General features: G+C 44.2%; 2 protein-coding genes across 2 annotated transcripts; one reads left to right on the plus strand and one right to left on the minus strand.

Annotated features, from left to right (window-relative positions):
• Positions 1-538: 538 nt before the first annotated feature.
• On the plus strand, positions 539-10,795 carry CLEC4C (C-type lectin domain family 4 member C). Its single transcript, XM_030804336.1, has 4 exons — positions 539-570; positions 5,793-5,903; positions 7,175-7,320; positions 10,772-10,795. The coding sequence occupies exons 1-4, from the start codon at positions 540-542 to the stop codon at positions 10,793-10,795; spliced, it is 312 nt and encodes a 103-aa protein (XP_030660196.1). The 5' UTR covers position 539.
• Positions 10,796-17,036: 6,241 nt separating this feature from the next.
• On the minus strand, positions 17,037-20,895 carry DPPA3 (developmental pluripotency associated 3). Its single transcript, XM_003273796.3, has 4 exons — positions 20,673-20,895; positions 19,154-19,398; positions 18,357-18,398; positions 17,037-17,622 (listed from the first exon to the last, which is right to left on the minus strand). The coding sequence occupies exons 1-4, from the start codon at positions 20,755-20,757 to the stop codon at positions 17,512-17,514; spliced, it is 483 nt and encodes a 160-aa protein (XP_003273844.1). The 5' UTR covers positions 20,758-20,895; the 3' UTR covers positions 17,037-17,511.
• Positions 20,896-21,710: the final 815 nt, after the last annotated feature.

The following is a 21,710-nucleotide window of genomic DNA, read 5'->3' on the forward strand; positions in this document are numbered from 1 at the left end:
AGGCTGGAGTGCAACGGCAGGAGGTCAAGAGTCCGAGACCAGCCTGGCCAATATGGTGAAACCCTGTTGCTACTAAAAATACAAAAATTAGCTGGGCATGGTGGCACATGCCTGTAGTCCCAGCTGCTCAGGAGGCTGACGCAGGAGAATCGCTTGAACCCAGGAGCCAGAGGTAGCAGTGAGCTGAGATTGCACCACTGTACTCCAGCCTGCGTGGCAGAGTGAGACCCTGTCTAGAAAAAAAAAAAAAAATTTTGATCAGACCTGCAACCATGAACTGTTTTTCATGTATTTCTCCATTTCCTTGTTTGTGTTTCCTTATTTCTGAACATGATGTATGTTTTAAATTGAAAGCTTTAGCTCACTGCAGAAAGTCTCCTAAGTCACATCTCTTCCTTTGCCAAGAGTAGGCGAAGAAGGACTTAAGGGCTTGGCTTGTTTGAAAGAACCAGATCCCCAAAGTAACGTCTTTAGGGAAAGTGATAGAAGAGCTTCTGCACCCCCTGATAGAGGAAGTCCAAAGGGTGTGTGCACACACAATGGTGCCTGAAGAAGAGCCTCAAGACCGAGGTGAGCACTCATCTGCTCAGTTCTAGGGAAGGTAGTCGGAGCAGGATAGAGTGGGAAACAGGCATTGAGGTGATAGGGATGACTTTGGAAGAAGAAGTAGACAACTTTTCATAAATAATAATAATTTCAGTATGGAAATAGGTATGGACCCAAGATACTTGGATCAGGGAAAGATGAAAGAAAAAAAGAAAGGCTGGGCGCGGTGGCTCACATCTGTAATCCAGCACTTTGGGAGGCCGAGGTGGGCAGATCACCTGAGGTTGGGAGTTCGAGACCAGCCTGACCAACATGGAGAAACCCTGTCTCTACTAAAAATAGAAAATTAGGGCTGGGCGCGGTGGCTCACGCTTGTAATCCCAGCACTTTGGGAGGCCGAGGCGGGCGGATCACGAGGTCAGGAGATCGAGACCGTGGTGAAACCCCATCTCTACTAAAAATACAAAAAATTAGCCGGGCGTGGTGGCGGGCGCTTGTAGTCCTAGCTACTCGGAGAGGCTGAGGCAGGAGAATGGCGTGAACCCGGGAGGCGGAGCTTGCAGTGAGCCGAGATTGCGCCACTGCACTCCAGCCTGGGTGACAGAGCGAGACTCCGTCTAAAAAAAAAAAAAAAAAAAGAAAATTAGCCTGACGTGGCGGCACATGCTTGTAATCCCAGCTACTTGGGAGGCTGAGGCAGGAGAATCACTTAAACCCGGGAGGGGGAGGTTGCAGTGAGCCGCGATCGCGCCATTCTCCTGCCTCAGTCTCCCAAGTAGCTGGGACTACAGGCGCCTGCCACCACGCCTGGCTAATTTTTTGTATTTTTAGTAGAGACGGGGTTTCACCATGTTAGCCAGGATGGTCTCCATCTTCTGACCTCGTGATCTGCCCGCCTCGGCCTCCCAAAGTGTTGGGATTACAGGCGTGAGCCACCGTGCCCAGCCACGTTCCCCTTTCTTGACATAAAATGGCAACCCTAACTGAGAAGGCTATGTTTCTAATAAAATGAGTTATTACTATTATTAATTATTCTGGATAATTGTGTGTACTTCCAGGTTTCTTTGCCTGGTTTTAGTTGCATTTTTTCAAACGTGATCATAACTGTCTTGGTCAGCTTGGGCTGCCATAACAAAATACCATAGACTGGGCCAGGTGTGGTAGCTCATGCTTGTAATCCCAGCACTTCGGGAGGCCAAGGCTGGCAGATCACCTGAAGTCAGGAGTTCAAGACCAGCCTGGACCATATGGTGAAACCCCGTCTCTACTAAAAATACAAAAATTAGCTGGGAGCAGTGGCTCATGCCTGTAATCCCAGCTACTTGGGAGGCTGAGGCAGGAGACTCAGTTGAACCCTGGAGGCAGAGGTTGCAGTGAGCCGAGATCACGCCACTGCACTCCAGCCTGGGTGACAGAGTGAGACTCTGTCTCAAAGAAACAAAACAAAACAAAAACATAGACTGAGTGAGTTAAAAAACAGAAATTTATTTTCTGTTGGTTCTGGAGGCTGGAAGTCTGACATGAGGACGTCAGGATGGTTGGGTATGGTGAGGTCCCTCTTCCTGACTTACAGGTGATGCCCTCTTGCTGTGTCCTCACATGATGGAGGGAGTGCTAGCTCTTCACGGTTTCTTCTTATAACAGCACTCATCTCATCATGAGAGACTCCCTCACAACCTCATCTAAACCTGACTTCCTCCCAAAGGCTCTATCTTCAAATAACACAAATTGGAACTTAGGGCTTCCACATATGAACTTGGGGAGGACGCAATTCATTCTATAACAATAACTCTATGTTGATGGGTGTATTGATGGTAGGTACCATCTAGTTGATCTGCTCCTTTGTTTTAAAAATACCTCTATTGGGAACATAACTATTATTCTTTCTATGATGCTGTAATTGTATTACTGTGGGGTTTTAATCTTTATGTGAGATTCTTCCCAATATGACAGGAAAAATTGTTCATATGGCCAGGTAATGGCTCACACCTGTAATCCCAGCACTTTGGGAGGCTCAGGTGGGAGGATCGCTTGAGGACAGTAGTTCAAGACCAGCCTGGGCAACATAGAGAAACCCTGTCTCTATAAAAAATGAAAAATATAACTTGGCTTAGTGGTATGTGCCTGTGGTCCCAGCTACTCAGGAGGTTGAGGCAGGAGGATCGCTTGAGCCCAGGAAGTTGAGGCTGCAGTTAGCCATAATTGTACCACTGCAATCCAGCCTGGGTGACAGAGACCCTGTCTCAAAAAAAAAAAAAAATGTTTATACAGTGATACAATGGAAGAATAAACGAAGTAAACTATTATTTAATTGCTACTCCCTTTGCCAAGTTTTATATTTTTGTGACACCTGAGAAATTTCCCAACTCTCTTGTTTACTATTTGGGTGTCAAAATGTGCTCTATTATCTAATATTATGATTAGAAACAGAAATGAAACATCTGTGAGGAAGTTACTGAATACGATGACTTCCTATGTCAAGTAAAAATGTGTTGATGGTACAGTCTTCAGTTTCTTTCTAGTTGTAAATACGTCTCACAGTTTTCAATGTAACCCTAAGAGGCAGAATTATTACTAAAGTTAAACTTTGCTTTGCTTTTTATAACAAAGGGCAAGAGACAAAAGGCCTTAAAGATGTGATATGGTTGGGATAGTTGTCCCTTTCAAGTCTCATGTTGAAAATTTGAAATTTGGAAGCTTATCACTTGAAATTTGAAATCCCCAATGTTGGATGTGGGGCGTGGCAGGAGGTTTTGAATGATGCAGGTGGATCCCTCATAAATGGCTTGGTGCCCTCCTCGAAGGAATGAGTGAGTTCTTGCTCTGAGTTCGGGTGAGATCAGCCCCTCCGCCTCACTCTGTCTTGCACCCTCTCTTGCCATGTGATATGCCGGCTCCCACGTTGCCTTCCACTATGACTGAAAGCTTCTTTTTTTTTTTTTTTTTTTTTGAGACGGAGTCTCGCTCTGTCGCCCAGGCTGGAGTGCAGTGGCGCAATCTCGGCTCACTGCAAGCTCCGCCTCCCGGGTTCACACCATTCTCCTGCCTCAGCCTCTCCGAGTAGCTGGGACTACAGGCGCCCGCCACCACGCCCGGCTAATTTTTTTGTATTTTTGGTAGAGACGGGGTTTCACCGCGGTCTCGATCTCCTGACCTCGTGATCCGCTCGCCTCGGCCTCCCAAAGTGCTGAGATTACAAGCGTGAGCCACCGCGCCCGGCCAACTGAAAGCTTCTTGAGGCCTCACCAGAAGGTGAGCAGATGCTGGCACCATGCTTACTGTACAGTCTGCAGAACTGTGAGACAGTAAAATGTCTTTTCTTTATAAATACCAAGTCTCAGGTATTCCTTTATAGCAATTAGCAATTATAGCATGCAATTATAGCAATGCAAACATGCAATTATAGCAATGCAAAAACGGACTAATACAAGATGGTTATTTAATTATCTGAGAGGAAAGAAGACATGCAAGAACTTAGAGACATAAATTAAGAGAAAATAGAAGAGTTTGACTAGGTTTAGTTTCAAAATCAGAATGACGAAATACATGAATAAAGAATTAAGCGAGGATAAGTGAAAAGTCAGATCTTGCTCTATGTGCATGCCAGTGAACAAAAGAGACCATTTTTAGCGAAACATGTCTAAATGTCTCCAAAGGGTTAGGTTTTACCTTATATTTAATTTGACCCAAATGGTTTTCTTACAGTTACAGCCATCAGAAAACTATAGAAAAACCAAAAGACCTGTGGTATTTTAGGATTAATAGAATTAGATGCTGTTACCTAGTAAATCAACAAATGCTTACTGAACACCTACTATGAGCAGGCCACTTTTCTAGGTGCTGGGTATATAGCGTGAATACAATGAAATTCCTTCACTAGACTGTATGTTATTGTAGGGGGAGATCAAGATATATACACATGTAAACTTATAAACAAACAAGATAAATGAATATAAGAAAGGGTTAAGAACATATTTTTTACTGGACCTGCACAGAAAGAAACATGAGAAAAAAACAGTACGGCCTGAAATAGGATGGGCAAGAGAGAGATGTTGCAGACTTTGTAGAGCATAAGGTTCTTTTATTTATTTATTTTTGAGATGGAGTCTCGTTCTGTTGCCAGGCTGGAGTGCAGTGGTGTAATCTCGGCTCACTGCAACCTTCGCCTCCCAGGTTCAAGTGATTCTCCTGCCTCAGCCTCCTGAGTAGCTGGGATTAATAGATACGTGCCACCACACCTGGCTAATTTTTGTATTTTTAGTAGAGTCAGGGTTTCACCATGTCGATCAGGCTGGTCTCAAACTTCTGACCTCATGATCCGCCCACCTCAGCCTCCCAAAGTGCTGGGGATTACAATCATGAGCCACTGTGCCCAGCCTTTTTTTTTTTTTTTTGAGACAAAGTCTGGCTCTATTGCCCAGGCTAGAGTGCAATAGCACAGTCTCCGCTCACTGCAACCTCTACCTCCCAGGTTCAAGTGATTCTCCTGCCTCAGCCTCCTGTAGCTGGGATTACAGGCATGTGCCACCATGCCCACCTAATTTTTGTATTTTTAGTAGAGACAGATTTTCACCATGTTGGCTGGGCTGGTCTTGAACTCCTGACCTCAGGTGATCCACCCGCCTTGTCCTCCCAAAGTACTGGGATTATATGTGTGAGCCACCATGCCCAGCCGTAAAGTTGTAAGTTTCTTTATTTTTATTTATTTATTTATTTATTTTTTGAGATGGAGTTGCACTCTTGTCACACAGGCTGGAGTGCAATGGCACGATCTCGGCTCACTGCAATCTCTGTCTTCTAAGTTCAAGTGATTTTCTTGCCTCAGCCTCTTGAGTAACTGGGATTACAGGCACCTGCCACCACCCTTGGCTAATTGTTTTTTTTGAGACAGAGTCTTGCTCTGTCGTCCAGGCTGGAGTGCAATGCAATGGTGCAATCTTGGCTCACTGCAACCTCTGCCTCCTGGGTTCAAGCAATTCTCCTGCCTTAGCCTCTCAAGTAGCTCGGATTATAGGTGCCCGCCACCACGCCCAGCTAGTTTTTATATTTTTGTTGGAGGCGGGGTTTCACCATGTTGGCCAGGCTGGTCTCTAACTCCCGACCTCAAATGATCCTCCCACCTCAGCCTCCTAAAGTGCTGAGATTTACAGGCGTGAGTCACTGCGCCTGTCCACAGCATAAGGTTGTATAGTACAACATAGATCCACTTAAGAGGATGAGAACTAACTCTGATTTCTCTTTCCCAGTGACTCACAATTTTATGTATAGCAAAACTGTCAAGAGGCTGTCCAAGTTACGAGAGTATCAACAGTATCATCCAAGCCTGACCTGCATCATGGAAGGAAAGGACATAGAAGGTACAACTCTGCAATGAGTAACAAGACTTCCCTTGCTATTGAGCAAATTCCTAGTCTGATGGTTTATATCTTCAGCACTAAAATTATCAACTGCAGCCTGGTTTTTCCTACTGCATTCTTTAATTATCTACTTGGTATCTTAAATAGACACCTCAGGCCAGCCCAATGGCTCACACCTGTAATCCCAGCACTTTGGGAGGCCGAGGTGGGTGGATTACCTGAGGGTCGGGAGTTCGAGACCAGCCTGACCAACATGGAGAAACCGCATCTCTACTAAAAATGCAAAAAAAAGGCCAGGCGCGGTGGCTCAGGCCTGTAATCCTAGCACTTTGGGAGGCCGAGGCGGGCGGATCACGAGGTCAGGAGATCGAGACCAAGGTGAAACCCTGTCTCTACTAAAAATACAAAAAAATTAGCCGGGCGTGGTGGCAGGCACCTGTAGTCCCAGCTACTCGGAGAGGCTGAGGCAGGAGAATGGCGTGAACCCGGGAGGCGGAGCTTGCAGTGAGCTGAGATCGCGCCACTGCACTCCAGCCTGGGTGCCTGGGTGACAGAGCGAGACTCCATCTAAAAAAAAAAAAAAAAAAAACAAATGAAAAGAAAAATATTTAAGGCTTAGAGTGGTTTTATAATTTTCCCAAAATTACAGCACAGAAAATGAGGTTGCAACCCAGATCTGTCTGACTCTAGACTCATTCTTTATAATGGGATGCTAAACTCTAAATGATATTTATATCTATAATTATTAGTGACAAATATAACATTGTCAAGCTTATTTTTGCTAAAGATGTGGACATGGTTCATATATGACCACCAATGAATGATGAGAACCTGAAGTTAAAGTATTTGTCTTTCAAATAATTTTTGCGGGTTTAAAGCAGGGCCTGGAAAACTAAGGCATGGGCCAAACTCAACAAGCTGCCTACTTTTGTAAATGACATTTTATTGCCATACTCATTTTTTTTGGTAACATATTGCCAGTGGTTGCTTTCGTACTGCAGTAGCAGAGTTGAGTAGTTGCAACAGAGACCGTATGGCCCAAAAAGCCTAAGATACTTACTATCTGGCCTTTTGCAGGAAGTTTGCTGGTCCCTGTATAGAGTGAAATGATCTAGGGATTAGTAAATACACCAGTAAACGAGTTCAGCTTTGGAAAATCCATGGAGATCCATAGGCGAAAACTAATTAAACCTTAGCGAGCTAAGCTTATAACTTGATGTGAAGAGAATTCTCTGTTAATATTTTTTCTTCTTCTATACTCATTTGGGAAGATTGGAGCTGCTGCCCAACCCCTTGGACTTCATTTCAGTCTAGTTGCTACTTTATTTCTACCGTGATGCAATCTTGGACTGAGAGTCAAAAGAACTGTTCTGTGATGGGGGCTGATCTGCTGGTGATCAACACCAAGGAAGAGCAGGTATGTTCTAACAGGCAAGGTGGTCAGCTAATCTGTTTCCTTTCTTAACTGATAAAGAGTCTTTTTTTTATTGCCCTGAAAGTTCAAAGAAAGGAAAAAAAAAACAAAACTTCTGGGTAAAAAAAAACCAAAAAAACAAAAAACACAGGAAAATCTCCTTAATCTGGAACACTCAAAAGTGACTTTTATTTTTATTATTATTATTATTTTTTGAGACAATCTCCTTTTGTTGCCCAGGCTTGAGTGTAATGGCATGATCTCAGCTCCCTGCAGCCTCCACCTCCTGGATTCAGGTGATTCTCCTGCCTCAGCCTCCCAAGTAGCTGGGAGGACAGGCATGCACCACCATGCCTGGCTAATTTTTGTATTTTTAGAAGAGATGCGGTTTCACCATGTTAGTCAGGCTGGTCTTGAACTCCTGACCTCAAATGATCCACCTGCCTCGGCCTCCCAGAGTGTTGGGATTACAGGCGTGAGCCACCATGCCTGGCCAACAATAACTTTATTTTTTATTTTTATTTATTTATTTATTTTGAGATGGAGTCTTGCTCTGTCGCCCAGGCTGGAATGCAGTGGCACAATCTCGGCTCACTGTAACCTCCACCTCCTGCGTTCATGCCATTCTCCTGCCTCAGCTTCCCAAGTAGCTGGGATTACAGGCGCCTGCCACCATGCCGGGCTAATTTTTTTGTATTTTTAGTAGAGACGGGGTTTCACCGTGTTAGCCAGGATGGTCTCGATCTCCTGACCTCATGATCCACCTGCCTCAGCCTCCCAATGTGCTGGGATTACAGGCGTGAACCACTGTGCCCGGATCTTCTTTTTTTAGTTTTTTGAGACAGAGTCTCCCTCTGTCACCCCACGTTGGAGTGCAGTGGTGTGATCTCGGCTCACTGCAACCTCTCACTTCTGGGGTCAAGTGATTCTTCTGACTCAGCCTCCTGACCAGCTGCAATTACAGGTGCATGCCACCACTCCTGGCTAATTTTTGTATTTTTAGTAGAGACAGGGTTGCACCATGTTGTCCAGGCTAGTCTCAAACTCCTGGCCTCAAGTGATCCGCCTGCCTCGGTCTCCCAAAGTGCTGGGATTATAGGCCTGAGACACCATGCCTGGCCTGTAGAATGTTTCAAATTATCCTTGTGTGATGGATGTTGTACTTGAAAAATGATTTATAAAAATAACTGGAGGCCAGGCACGGTGGCTCATGCTTGTAATCCTAGCATTTTGGGAGGCTGAGGCGGGTGGATCACCTCAGGTCAGGAGTTTGAGACCAGCCTGGCCAACCTGGCGAAACCCCTTCTCTACTAAAAATACAAAAATTAGCTTGGCATGGTGGCACACGCCTATAATCACGGTTACTCGGGAGGCTGAGGCAGGAGAATCGCTTGAACCCAGGGGGCAGAGGTTGCAGTGAGCCGAGATCAGGCCACTTCATTCCAGTCTGGGCGTAAAAGCAAAACTCTGTCTCAAAAAAAATAAATAAATAAAAATAAAAATAAATTTGGAGGCCTAAGATATTATTCTCTTCCAAAGAGTATTTTCATTTGCTTTTGCCACATGCCTTGGCACAAGTCCTACAGTACATTACGGCAATTTCAAGGCTTGAAATTTCTACAATATCCAAATGATTCAAAGCCAGATCATAATCCATATGAGATCTGATTTACTGCCTATTTACCCTTACCTCTTTCTTGGCTCTGGACTCTAATTTTTGCCTAACCGTACAGTTTTCAAAAGTGCTGTTCATCCTGTCTCCCCAGCCATGTTGTAAACTTTTATTTGTTTTGACTTCCTATGATACACTTAGCACAGAGTCTGAGCAGACAATAGACTACTTGAATGTTCAATGAATGAATGAATAGATAAATTGATGTGGTGGAGAAGGAGGGAAGCACACAAACCATTAACAATGTCTCATATATGTTCATGTACATTCAAAATAATCTGAAAACCTATGTCAAAATATCTTTCCTTGTTTGTACAACATTATTTGAGGCCTGGCGAGGTGTTTCATGCCTGTAGTCCCAGATGCTTGGGTGGCTGAGGCAGGAGAATTGCTTGAATCTGGGAGGCAGAGGTTGCAGTGAGCCGAGATCATGCCACTGTACTCCAGCCTGGGTGAGAGAGCAAGACTCCATCTCAAAAAGAAACAAGTAAAACAAAATATATGACGGCTGGGTGCAGTGGCTCATGCCTGTAATCTCAGCATGTTGGGAGGCCAAGGTGGGCAGATCACTTGAGGCCAGGAGTTCAAGACCAGCCTGGGGGCCAGGCACGGTGGCTCACGCCTGTAATCCCAGCACTTTGGGAGGCTGAGGCGGGTGAATCACAAGGTCAGGAGATTGAGACCATCCTGGCTAACATGATGAAACCCTGTCTCTACTAAAAATGCAAAAAATTAGCTGGGCATGGTGGCGGGAGCCTGTAGTTCCAGCTACTCGGGAGGCTGAGGCAGGAGAATGGCGTGAACCCAGGAGGTGGAGCTTGCAGTGAGCTGAGATCTCACCACTGCACTCCAGCCTGGGCAACAGAGCAAGACTCCGTCTCAAAAAAAAAAAAAAAAAAAGTTTAAAAAACCACTTTCTTGGGGTTGGATATGATGAATAAAAAGAAAATAAATTAAAAAAACCTTTCAGTTATTAAGTTTAGAATTTAGAAATATAATACTCTATAATGAAAAAGTAATTTGTAATAAAATATATACTTGACATGTAAATGTTCACTTTAAACATTTGAATTATACTTGATTCGAAGCTCTCCCATTCCAGTGATAGTCAGGGGTGGTTTTAGATTCTCAACACTGACCAGCCATCAGTTTCCTCTCTGTGGCAATGGCCTAAAACTTGGCTGTTTCATGGGGTTGCATTGATTGGATTTTAGAGAGCTCTATGGGTGTTGGTCTCTGCCCGGTCCTTTGTCATAAAGATGGAGCTGAGGCTCAAACTTTTACTCCCATCCCCACAACCTTTTGCTTTCGGGAAATTCTCATCCAGCAGTGCCTTGCTGGGGGAAGGTCATGGGTGGTTGCTTACAAGATGGTTTGTGTTCCAGCCACTTTCTGAACTGTACTTGCTTCACCAAATGGTGGGAATGCCAGCTGTCTGCAGACACTGCCTAGCATCATCCTGCACTCCTTTCTCACCAACCGGCAGCATCAGGCCTGGCTATCAGGCTCTCTGCTGGTTCAATGGCTCAGCAATTAGATTAGATGTAATCACCAGCTCCAGTTTTATTTGTGGGCAAAGATACTTTGGTCACATCTGATCCTGCAAGGAGGAGGGAGTACATATAAAATGCCCTGCCCTTTTCCCAAAAAAAGATAAAGCAGATAGGAATCAGTAACATAAGGTCGGCATTCTCCCAAATGTACTCTCTTGTCCTATCACTAGCCTACTTTTGATAGTGAAAGATGTTCTTGTGTCTGATCTTACAAAACGGTGTCCCTTAGCAAACCCTGAAGGAAGGAAACTGAGCTGGAGTTACTCTGAAACTAAAATGTGACTATGGGTCCTGGTAACCAGGAAATAGGAAAGATCTCATCTACCACCTCTCATTTAGCAAGTTATACACACCATTTCTTCCTGATATTTATTACTAGATTCTCACTTTTTTTTTTGAGATGGAGTTTCACTCTTGTTGCCCAGGCTGGAGTGCAATGGCGTGATCTCGGCTCACTACAACCTCGTCTCCCAGGTTCAAGTGATTCTCCTGCGTCCCACTCCCGAGTAGCTGGGATTACAGGCACGCACCACCATGCCCAGCTAATTTTTGTATTATTAGTAGAGACGGGGTTTCACCATGTTGGCCAGGCTGGTCTCGAACTCCTGACCTCAGGTGATCCACCTGCCTTGCCTCCGCCTCTCAAAGTGTTGGGATAACAGGCGTGAGCCGCTGCGCCTGGCCAAGACTCTATTTTGAAAAATAATGGATCTTAAGATAAACTTAATTTTCAATCTCTCTTTTTTTTTTTTTTCTTCTGAGACGGAGTCTTGCTCCGTCGCCCAGGCTGGAGTGCAGTGGCACGATCTCAGCTCACTGCAATCTCTGCCTCCCAGGTTCGAGCGATTCTCCTGCCTCAGCCTCCTGAATAGCTGGGATTACAGGCGTCCGCCACCATGCCCGGCTAATTTTTGTATTTTTAGTAGAGATGAGGTTTCACAATGTTGGCCAGGCTGGTCTTGAACTCCTGACCTCTGGTAATCCACCCACCTCGGCCATCCCAAAATGGTGGAATTACAGGCGTGAGCCACTGTGCCTGGCTTCAATCTCATAAGGAATTCAAAAGAATAGAGAAAAGCCCACAAGCATATGAGAAATCTCATTATGGCACAGCACAAATTTGATAAGTGATCAAACCAAGGTATCATTATTAACAATTTTTTATTTTTTGAGACAAGGTCTCACTCTATTGCCCAAGCAGGGCTGTGATCTCAGCCTCTCGAGTACCTGGGACCACAGGTGCACACCACCACACCCAGCTAATTTTTTTATTATTTGTAAAGATGAGGTCTAGCTACGTTGCCCAGGCTGGCCTTAAACTCCTGGGCTCAAGTGATCCTCTCGCCTCAGCCTCCCAAAGTGCTGGGACCACAGATGTAAGACACTGTGCCAGCCTATTTTTAATTTATTTTTAGAGAAGGGGCCTCACTATGTTGCCCAGGCTGCAGTGCAGCAGCTATTCACAGTGTGATCATAGGGCACTACAGCCTCGAACTCCTGGCCTCAAATGATCCTCCCTCCTCAGCTCAGGAGTAGCTGGGACTACAGGTTTATGTCACCTTGCCCGGCCTAATAATATTTTAAATTAATAAAGTCTCAAAAACTTGAAAAAGAAGAACAAAGTTGGAGGACTCACACTTCCTGATTTCAAAATGTACCACAGAGCAAGAGTAACCAAGACAGTGTGACACTGGCATAAAAACAAACATATAGATCAGGCTGGGTGAGGTGGATCACACCTGTAATCCCAGCACTTTGGGATGCCAAGGTGAGCGGATGGCCTGAAATGAGGAGATCAAGACTAGCCTGGCCAACATGGTGAAACCCAGTCTCTACTAAAAATACAAAAATTAGCCCAGCGTGGTAGCACACACCTGTGGTCCCAGCTACTCGGGAGGCTGAGGCAGGAGATCGCTTGAACCCAGGAGACGGAGGTTGCAGTGAGCCAAGATTGCACCATGGCACTCCAGCCTGGGCAACAGAGCAAGACTTCATCTCAATAAATAAATAAATAAACAAACAAACATATAGATCAATATAATAAGCAAATTCAAAAATAAACATTCACATTAATAGTCAATTGATTATTAACAACTCAATAGGGAAAGAGTGGTCTTTTCAACACATGTTGCTTGGACAGCTAGATAACCATATGCAAAAGAATTAAGTAGGACCCCTATCTAACATCGTATAGAAAAAATATATATATTTTTTAAGTCACAGAAACTTTTATTGGAAAGGAATCAGCTGTAGTAAAGTGACAACCAGTGCATGTGACCAAATGGATGAGGTGGGGGTACAGGTGGGCACCAAGGGCTGGCCCAAGACCAGAGCTGGTGACCACTGGGGCCTGATTGTGGGGCCTTGGGCCATAGGCCCTTTGGGCTGGAGCGCGTGGGCCCAGTAGAAATACAAAAATAAACTCTGGGCCGGGTGTGGTGCCCGCGCTGGGATTATGCCTGTAATCCCAGCACTTTGGGAGGCGGAGGCGGGCGGATTGCCTGAGGTCAGGAGTTCCAGATCAGCCTTGCCCAATGTGGTGAAACCCCTTCTCTACTAAAAATACAAAAATTAGCTAGGCGAGGTGGCAGGCGCCTGTAATCCCAGCTACTTGGGAGGCTGAGGCAGCAGAATCACTTGAACCCAGGAGGTGGAGGTTGCAATGAGCCGAGATTGCACCATTGCACTCCAGCCTGGGCTACAAGAGTGAAACTCTGCCTCAAAATAAATTAATAAATTAATAAATTGCCTTTTGAACCCCTAGGCTCCTCTGGCCCATTTCCTCCCTTCCTATCCCTTCCACCTCTTCCCCCCGGGCCCCCAACACTACACCTGGCTAATTTAATTTTTATTGTCTGTAGAGACTAGGAGCTCACTATGTTGCCCAGGCTAGTCTCGAACTCCTGGCCTCAAGCAAACCTCTGGCCTCAGCCACCAAAAGTGCTGAGATTATAGGCATGAGTCACTACATCTGGCCATAAATTTCTTGAATTTTATCCTTCTACTGTGGTTATATAAGTCAATATTCTTGTTCTAAGAAAACACAAACTATTTTGGGATGAAGTGTTATAATATCTGAAATTTACTCTCAAATATCTGTTTAAAAAGAGAAAATATAGAATGTTAAATGAAATGCGGCTAATGCTAACAATTGTATCTAGGTAAAATGTACACACGGGTTTATGAGCTTAAGCTTGCAACTTTATGTAGTTTGAAATTTTTTTTAAAAGAAGGTTAAAGTAAAACAAAAAATGTTGAGTGAAGAGCAAATATAGAAATCAACAGCATTAGCCTGGGCAACACAGTGAAATTCTGTCTCCTCAAACAATACAAAAAATTAGCCGGGCATTGTGGCTCATGCCTGTAGTTCTAGCTACTCAGAAGGCTGAGGTGGGAGGATTGCTTCAGCCCAGGAGGTGGAGTTTGCAGTGAGCCAAGCCTCACTACACTCCCAGCCTGGGCAACTGAGCGAGACCCTGGCTCAAATAAGTAAATATAGAAAAAAAAAAAAGTTCATATATTACAACCATTTGGAAAATGTAATGGTAATATTTTAACACACCATAAAATAATCTGAAGAGGAAGATATCTGTAGAAAGTACAACTTGGGCCAGGCACAGTGGCTTATGCCTGTAATCCCAGCACTTTGGGAAGCCGACGTGGGGAGATCACCTGAGGTCAGGAGTTCGAGACCAGCCTGGCCAATGTGGTGAAACTCCTTCTCTACTAAAAATGCAAAAATTAGCTGGGCATGGTGGCAGGCACCTGTAATCCCAGCTATTTGAGAGGCTGAGGCAGAATTGCTTGAACCCAAGAGGCGGAGGTTGCAGTGAGCCGAGATCATGCCATTGCATTACAGCCTGGGCTACAAGAGCAAAACACCATCTCAAAAAAAAAAAAGAACTTGGCTTAGCTGATTTCCATCTCAGATAAGCCACTTCCTATGTAACTTTGAGCAAGTTCATTACTTTTGTGCTTTTTTTTCTGTAAAATGAAGACACCAAAAGTGACCTATCTCAGAAGTTTTGAGGTTTAAATAAGCTAATGCACGTCAAGTCCTTAGAATAACGCCTAGCACTCAGTAAATGTAAAGTGGGAGCATAAAGATTCACGGCAACTTGAATTGATGCTCTCGGCAGGAAATACATGAAAGGAAGGTATTATTATAGAAAGGTTTAAAAATATACCTAAATACTAGCCAGGCGCGGTGTCTCATGCCTATAATCCCAGTACTTTGGGAGGCCAAGGCAGGCAGATTGCCTGAGGTCAGGAGTTCGAGACCAGTCTGGCTAACATGGTGAAACCCTGTCTCTACTAAAAATACAAAAATCAGCTGGGCGTGGTAGCACGCACCTGTAGTCCCAGCTACTTGGGAGTCTGAGGCAGGAGAATCGCTTGAACCTGGGAGGTTGAGGTTGCAGTGAGCAGAGATGGCACCACTGCACTTCAGCCTGGGTGACAGAGTGAGACTGCATCTCAAAAGAATTCTAAAGGACATGTGACGTGTAGTATTAATGTTTTCATTAATTTATAAATTTAACGTGATTGCAATAAAAATAAGTTGCCTTTTTCAACTAGTCAAGTGATTTTCAAGCTCATACAGAAAAATAATAAAAGTTAGCTTTGCTACTAGGAACGATTTGTAAGTTATAACAAATGCTCTGCCGGGCACGGTGGCTCATGCCTGTAATCCCAGCACTTTGGGAGGCTGAGGGGGGTGGATCATCTGAGGTCAGGAGTTCGATAGCAGCCTAACCAACATGGTTAGACCCTATCTCTACTAAAAAATACAAAATTATCTGGGCGTGGTGGCACATGTCTATAATCCCAGCTACTCAGGAAGCTGAGGCAGGAGAATCGCTTGAATATGGGAGGCAGAGGTTGCAGTGAGCTGATATTGCGCCACTGCCCTCCAGCCTGGGCAACAAGAGCGAAACTCCATCTCAAAAAAAAAAAAAAAAGAAATATAACCAATGCTCAAGTCTGCCCCACATTTGTCCTTGCTGGTAGACCATGTTAAATTTAGTTCTTCAGTGGGGTAACTTCTGATGACCAAACTTGGCAGTGTGGTCCTGCACTCCAGCCTGGGCAACAAAGTGAGACCCCATCTCAAAAAACAAAACAAAAACCACAAAGAAATCGCTGGATAGCATCTTCTTGGGTTATTATATATCATGCAGATATCCTTTCCAATTCTCCCTGTGATATTATGAAATGTATTTCTTCTTAGTCACCATTTCCTGTCACATAGCTCCTAAAATCTTCGAAATCTCTGGAATGATAACTTTTGTATGCTAATGGTGACTGCTTTGCTGGGGGCTCCAAGATAGCCTCAGGATGTGGGCTGGTTGCCAGGAGAAACCACCAAGTGATTGGAGGGTTGAAAGTTTCACTCCCATTCAGGGACCTCCAGAAGGGACAGGGGCTGAAGGTTGAGTTGATAAACCAATGGCCAGTGATGTAATCAATCATGCCTACCTAATGAAGCTTCCCTAAAAACACAAATGGAATGAGTTCTGAGGGCTCCGGGATAGCTGCACACATGGAGACTCCTTAAGGGTGGTTCACCCTGCTTGTCTTTTCTCCTATACCTCGCCCTATGCATCTCTTCCATCTGGTTGTTCATCCGTATCCTTTGTAATATCCTTCACAATAAGTAAGGTGTTTCCCTGAGTTCTATGAGCCACTAGAGCAAACTAATCAAACTCAAGCAAGGGGTCAAGGGAACCCTGATTTGTAGCTGGTCAGTCAAAAGCACAGGTAAGACAACCTGAAGCTTTTGATTGGCATTAGAAGTACAGGCAGTCTTGTGGGACTGAGCCTTCAACCTGTAAGATCTAGAGCTATTTCCAGGTCGACAGTGCTGGAATTGAATGACACCCAGCTGGTATCTACTGCAGAATTGCTTGCTTGGAGGCCAGGCGCCGTGGCTTACACCTGTAATCCCAGCACTTTGGGAGGCCAAGGCGGGCAGATCATCTGGTCAGGATTCCAGACCAGCCTGGCCAGTATGGTGAAATCCTGTCTCTACTAAAAATACACAAATTAGCCAGGCGTGGTGGCAGGCGCTTGTAATCCCAGCTACTCAGGAGGCTGAGGCAAGAGAATCGTTTGAACTCAGGAGGCGGAGGTTGCAGTGAGCCGAGATAGTGCCATTGCACTCCAGCGTGGGCTACAAGAGTCAAACTGTCTCAGAAAACAAAACAAAAAAGAATTGCTTGCTTGGTGTAAAGACCCCTGCATATTTCCTATCAACAACGTAGTAAGCTCCACTTCTGTTCTACCTCCTTCCGATTTTCACATCTCTAATGGGAAGTTGATATTTTGCAAGTATCTGTGCCTGTTTTCCAATCTTACCCAAATGTACAATGAAGTTTCTTCCCAGTGGGAAGATATCATAAAATATTAGAATGCCAGAAATTTACATTCTAGGAATGTAATAAAACTATTGTTCATCTAATTGTTAGCAAGAACAAGAATAAAACCAAGAACAATTTTTAAAAGGTACTCAAATGTCAACTTTATTGTTTCTATATAAACACCTTTTTGTACTGAAAACTAAAAAGTTTGCTGTGATTGCAATCCAAATTTTTGAAAGCCAGAAATTCTAATTATGCTATAGCCAAACTACCTAATGCTTTCTTTATCCACAAGTAACTTTGCTTCAATTTCTTGATGTTGGGTTTCATCTCACTGACTTTGGGCTTCTAAGACACATGGGAATACTTATATCGTCTTGGCTTCTTTGGGTCAAATCAAACAGTAGAGCTAAAGTTATTCAAATACATTCAGATTACACAGATCCCTTATGAATTACTAGTATCATAGTAGGAAGAAAAAGATACAAGAAAAATACATCCTAGAACTCGTTATCAAAATTATTGGTGTATAGTCTATACTAGCATAGAGTAGCTTTCTCAACCTGCTATATAAAATTACCAGCAAGAAAAAAAGGTGCAAGAATAAGATTTATGGCTGAAGTGGCTTGGTGTCATCATCCCCTATTTTAGCATTCTCAGAAGGATCCCATCCGTTAGACACGCAGAAACTGCAGGGACATTTGAATGGTCTTGGTTCCTTCTGAAAAAAAATGATGAAATGGATTAATTGGAATATTGTACCCCAGAGAAATGTAATAAACCCTCAACTATAATGTTGTTTATTTAGGTAAGTGTTAGAACGGGGAACACACACAAAAAGGGCATATGGGCCAAAAGCAAAACATTTTAGGAGAAAAAAAGAGGGAGGATCAAAATATGGGTACCACAGAATGGCAGAGCTTGTGGGTCATTTTGTAATGGTAACAAGTGCAGGTTGTCAATAAAACATTCTAGTCTCAGTTTTCTGAATGCCTTAAATGTAACTCATTCTGCTGCTAGACACTCTGCTGAAGTGTTTGTCCTCTTACTACACAGTGCTACCCTGAAGATATTTGTGACAGCACGTGAAAGTATCAACCTAACACCAAGAGTGACCCCTAGTGTAAACTATGAACTCTGGATGACAATCCTGTCAGGGTAAATTCATCAGCTGCAAAGTGTGCAATTCTGGTGTGTGATGTTGACAGTAGAGGTGGCATGTGTGGGGTGTGGGGGAAGGGCTATGAACATAAAACTTCTCTGAAAAATAAAGAATAAAGAATATATTTTTTAAAACTACAAACATGAATTGACTTATCCATCGTTCCTGGGGATTCAGAAAGTCCAAGCAAATTCCGTAATTCCCTATTCTGACAAAAGGAAACAAACCAGATACCCATCCACATGTACAGCCAAAAAAAAAAAGGAAAATAAAAAGAAAAAAATTAGACTTACCTTAACTCCCTTAAGCCCATTGTTTGTTGGTATTCTTTCATCCTTCATGGGAAGAAAAAAAATATGTTTATTGAAAACTCTATCAAGAAAAAGATTACTAATATTACACATCTATATAAGGGAGAGAAGCTGGGGAATTTGTTATTGAGACGGGGTCTTTCTCTGTTGCTCAGGCTGGATTGCAGTGGAGCAATCATGGCTCACTGCAGCCTTAACCCCCCAGGCTCAAGTGATCCAGCTGCCTCAGCCCTCAGCCACCCACCCCACAGCAGCTGGGACTTACAGGCATGCACCACTACACCCAGCTAATTAATTTTTTGTAGAGATGGCTGATTTTATTAATTTTTTATATTGCCTAGGCTGGTCTGGAACTCCTTGAGCTCAAGTGATCCTCCCCACCTCAGCCTTCCAAAGTGCAGGGATTACAGACGTGAGCTAGGAGTCTTTTTGCCCAGGCCGGAGGGCAATGGCACAATCTCGGCTCACTGCAACCTCTGCCTCCAGGGTTCAAGCGATTCTCTATCCTCAACCTCCCGAGTAGCTGAGATTACAGGTGCCCGCCACCAGGCCCAGCTAACTTTTTGTATTTTTAGTAGAGACAGGGTTTCACCATGTTGGCCGGGCTGGTTTCGAATTCCTGCCCTCAGATAATCCACTTGCCTCAGCCTCCCAAAGTGCTGAGATTACAGGCCTCAGCCACCGCACCGGGCCTAGAGCTAGGGAGTCTTAATTAGGTTTTAATTTATGAGTGTCACTCCCCGGAATTGGGCAGCCCCGGCCCCATCACATCAACATACCGTACGAACTCTGCCGAGTAATATGTATCTCAATCTTGCCAACTTTTCTCTCTGCACAGACAGCAATGTTCTTACTCCTCTCCCCTTGTAAAGCAACTCATCTGCGATTTCCTTGAGGACTACTGCTTTTGCAGCCTGTCGACGGAGTAAAGCTTCCCGTACAGGGGAAGCAGATTCGCTACTAGCGTTGATCGTCAAGTTACTAAGGTTCTTTATCAACGCCTCAGGGCAGATTTGAGAGGCCCCTGAAAGAGAAGGTTAAAAACCATTACATTAAGGGGACCTTCAACATTCACACTTCAAGTAGGTCTGCCCTTAAGCAGGGGAACAGGGCGCTGTGTGGGAAATTCCTCAGGGTGGAAGGTCACAGTAAACAACGCACAACCTCTAGTCTTTTCTTAAAAATCGGAAAGTTAGCCCGGCGCGGTAGCTCACGCCTGTAATCCCAGCACTTTGGGAGGCCGAGGGGGGCGGATCATCTGAGGTCGGGAGTTGGAGACCAGCCTGACCAGACAGAAACCCCGTCTCAATTAAAAATACAAAATTGGCCTGACGTGGTGACACATGCCTGGAATTCCAGCTACTCACGAAGGCTGAGGCAGGAGAATCGCCTGAATCCGGGAGGTGGAGGTTGCAGTGAGCCGAGATTGCGCCACTGCACTCCAGCCTGGGCGACAGAGCGAGACTCCGTCTCAAAAAAATAAATATAAATAAAAATAATGTTGGCGAGAGATTAAGAAAAACTTTGGTTCAACTGAAGTTAAAGTTTCTCATATTTGTTCTTTCATTTTTTTTCCTATCTTTTGTTTATTTGGTCTCTGTATTTGTTCCTTTTTACCGTTCCTGACATGTATTGCTGTTGGGGAAGATACTGATGCAACGACGCTATGAGCCGCGTTCTGTGATTCCAATGATTTCTCCCCAGAAACTGGTCTTAGAAATCTTAAGTACTGGCCGGGCGCGGTGGCTCACGCCTATAATCCCAGCACTTTGGGAGGCCGAGGCGAGCGGATCACGAGCTCAGGAGATCGAGACCATCCTGGCTAACACGGTGAAACCCCGTCTTTACTAAAAATACCAAAAAAAATTAGCCGGGCGTGGTGGCGGGCGCCTGTAGTCCCAGCTACTTGGGAGGCTGAGGCAGGAGAATGGCGTGAACCCGGGAGGCGGAACTTGGAGTGAGCCGAGATCGCGCCACTGCACTCCAGCCTGGGCGACAGAGCGACACTCCGTCTCAAAAAAAAAAAAAAAAAAAAAAAAAGAAATCTGAAGTACTCCCAAGCATAGTGAATAAAATACAATTCTCACCACCACCATCACCGCTTTTAATAAAGTCTTTGACCTCTGTGTTTTCTCACCGGAGGAAGCTGGACTCCCTCTGGTTTGAGGTTTACCTAAATACATTCCTCTTGCAAAGACTGAAGTCAACATTAAAAAAAAAAAGAAAGAAAGACGGTAGCCTTTCGACCTCCCAACCCCCCTATAGTCATATAGTCAAGAAGGGCATTATCTGGCTTACCTGAATCGTCCCGGGAATTTTCTTCGGTAAGCATTTGTGGAGACTCTGGGATGTAGGTTGGATTAAACTTCTGTGATGGGTCCATCGGCGTCTTGACACAACACTAAGCTTCTCTTGGATCTTCGAAACCTAGCAGAAACTGATGATGGAGCCTCAAATTGCTACAAGGTAGCCCGGAAAGAGGCTGAAAACCGGAGGTGCAACGAATGGTCGAGGAACTGACGTAAAATATAGGTCCGGCTTCCTCTTAAAATACAGATAAGCCAATCTTCCAGGATATTTGAATGTTAATGATCCAATGATTAGAGGATTAAGGGATCCAGATGATTAAAGGTTAATGGGCGTAGTTTAGACTAATAGGGTAGTTCTTCATCTGCTTTGCATTAAAATAATATGTCCTATGTCATATCTGCTAGAAAATTTTTTGAAAGCTTCTCCTTTTGTGGTTCTAAGGTTGCCTTACATATAAGTTGTTTTTTTCATGTTGTTTTTTTCTTTTCCCAAACTGTACTCCTGGAGATGGCTTGTTCTGTGAACTGGGCTTAAGTGTTCTAGTGCAGAGGAGAATGGCAGTTTTTACCGCCCCCGCCCCACCGCCACCACTGCCCATAAACTCCCAATTAAGCTAACTGAGAAAGTTTCCTTTAAGTTTTCCTTGCCTTAATCATCTTAAACCTTTGCTGCTACTAAGAAAGAAGAGAGGAAAAATGAACAAGTATCTGTTATGAATACTTTCATAGCTTGATATTTTAGGGACATGTATTTTTTATTTGTTAATTTGTTTTTAACAAAAGTTTTATAAACTATAAACAGTACCTAACATTTCTGAGCAGCTGAAATTAACTAAACTTACAAATTGCTACTCCCTCCCCACAAAAAAATGCGTGTATTTGTAGCAAAGCACAACAGCATTTAACCACTGATTGTCTGCAGGAGGTGGAAGAACAAGTCCCCAGCTGCCCCTCTCATCTTTTTCCCGCTTATTCAAATACGCACCCTCCCCCATTCCCTCTCTAGGTGGAAACCAGGAGAAAATAC

Source organism: Nomascus leucogenys, chromosome 23 (assembly GCF_006542625.1).
Source record: "Nomascus leucogenys isolate Asia chromosome 23, Asia_NLE_v1, whole genome shotgun sequence".
NCBI lineage: Eukaryota > Metazoa > Chordata > Mammalia > Primates > Hylobatidae > Nomascus > Nomascus leucogenys.

Excerpts from the sequence above, each read along its gene's own strand:
- CLEC4C (XM_030804336.1), top strand. The coding sequence starts at position 540 with ATGGTGCCTGAAGAAGAGCCTCAAGACCGAG. Across the intron at positions 5,904-7,174 it reads GGAAGGAAAGGACATAGAAG|ATTGGAGCTGCTGCCCAACC; the intron begins GTACAACTCTGC and ends TCATTTGGGAAG. Across the intron at positions 7,321-10,771 it reads TCAACACCAAGGAAGAGCAG|CAAACCCTGAAGGAAGGAAA; the intron begins GTATGTTCTAAC and ends GGTGTCCCTTAG.
- DPPA3 (XM_003273796.3), bottom strand. The coding sequence starts at position 20,757 with ATGGACCCATCACAGAAGTTTAATCCAACCTACATCCCAGAGTCTCCA. Across the intron at positions 19,399-20,672 it reads AAATTCCCGGGACGATTCAG|GGGCCTCTCAAATCTGCCCT; the intron begins GTAAGCCAGATA and ends CTTCTCTTTCAG. Across the intron at positions 18,399-19,153 it reads TACTCGGCAGAGTTCGTACG|GATGAAAGAATACCAACAAA; the intron begins GTATGTTGATGT and ends CTTCCCATGAAG.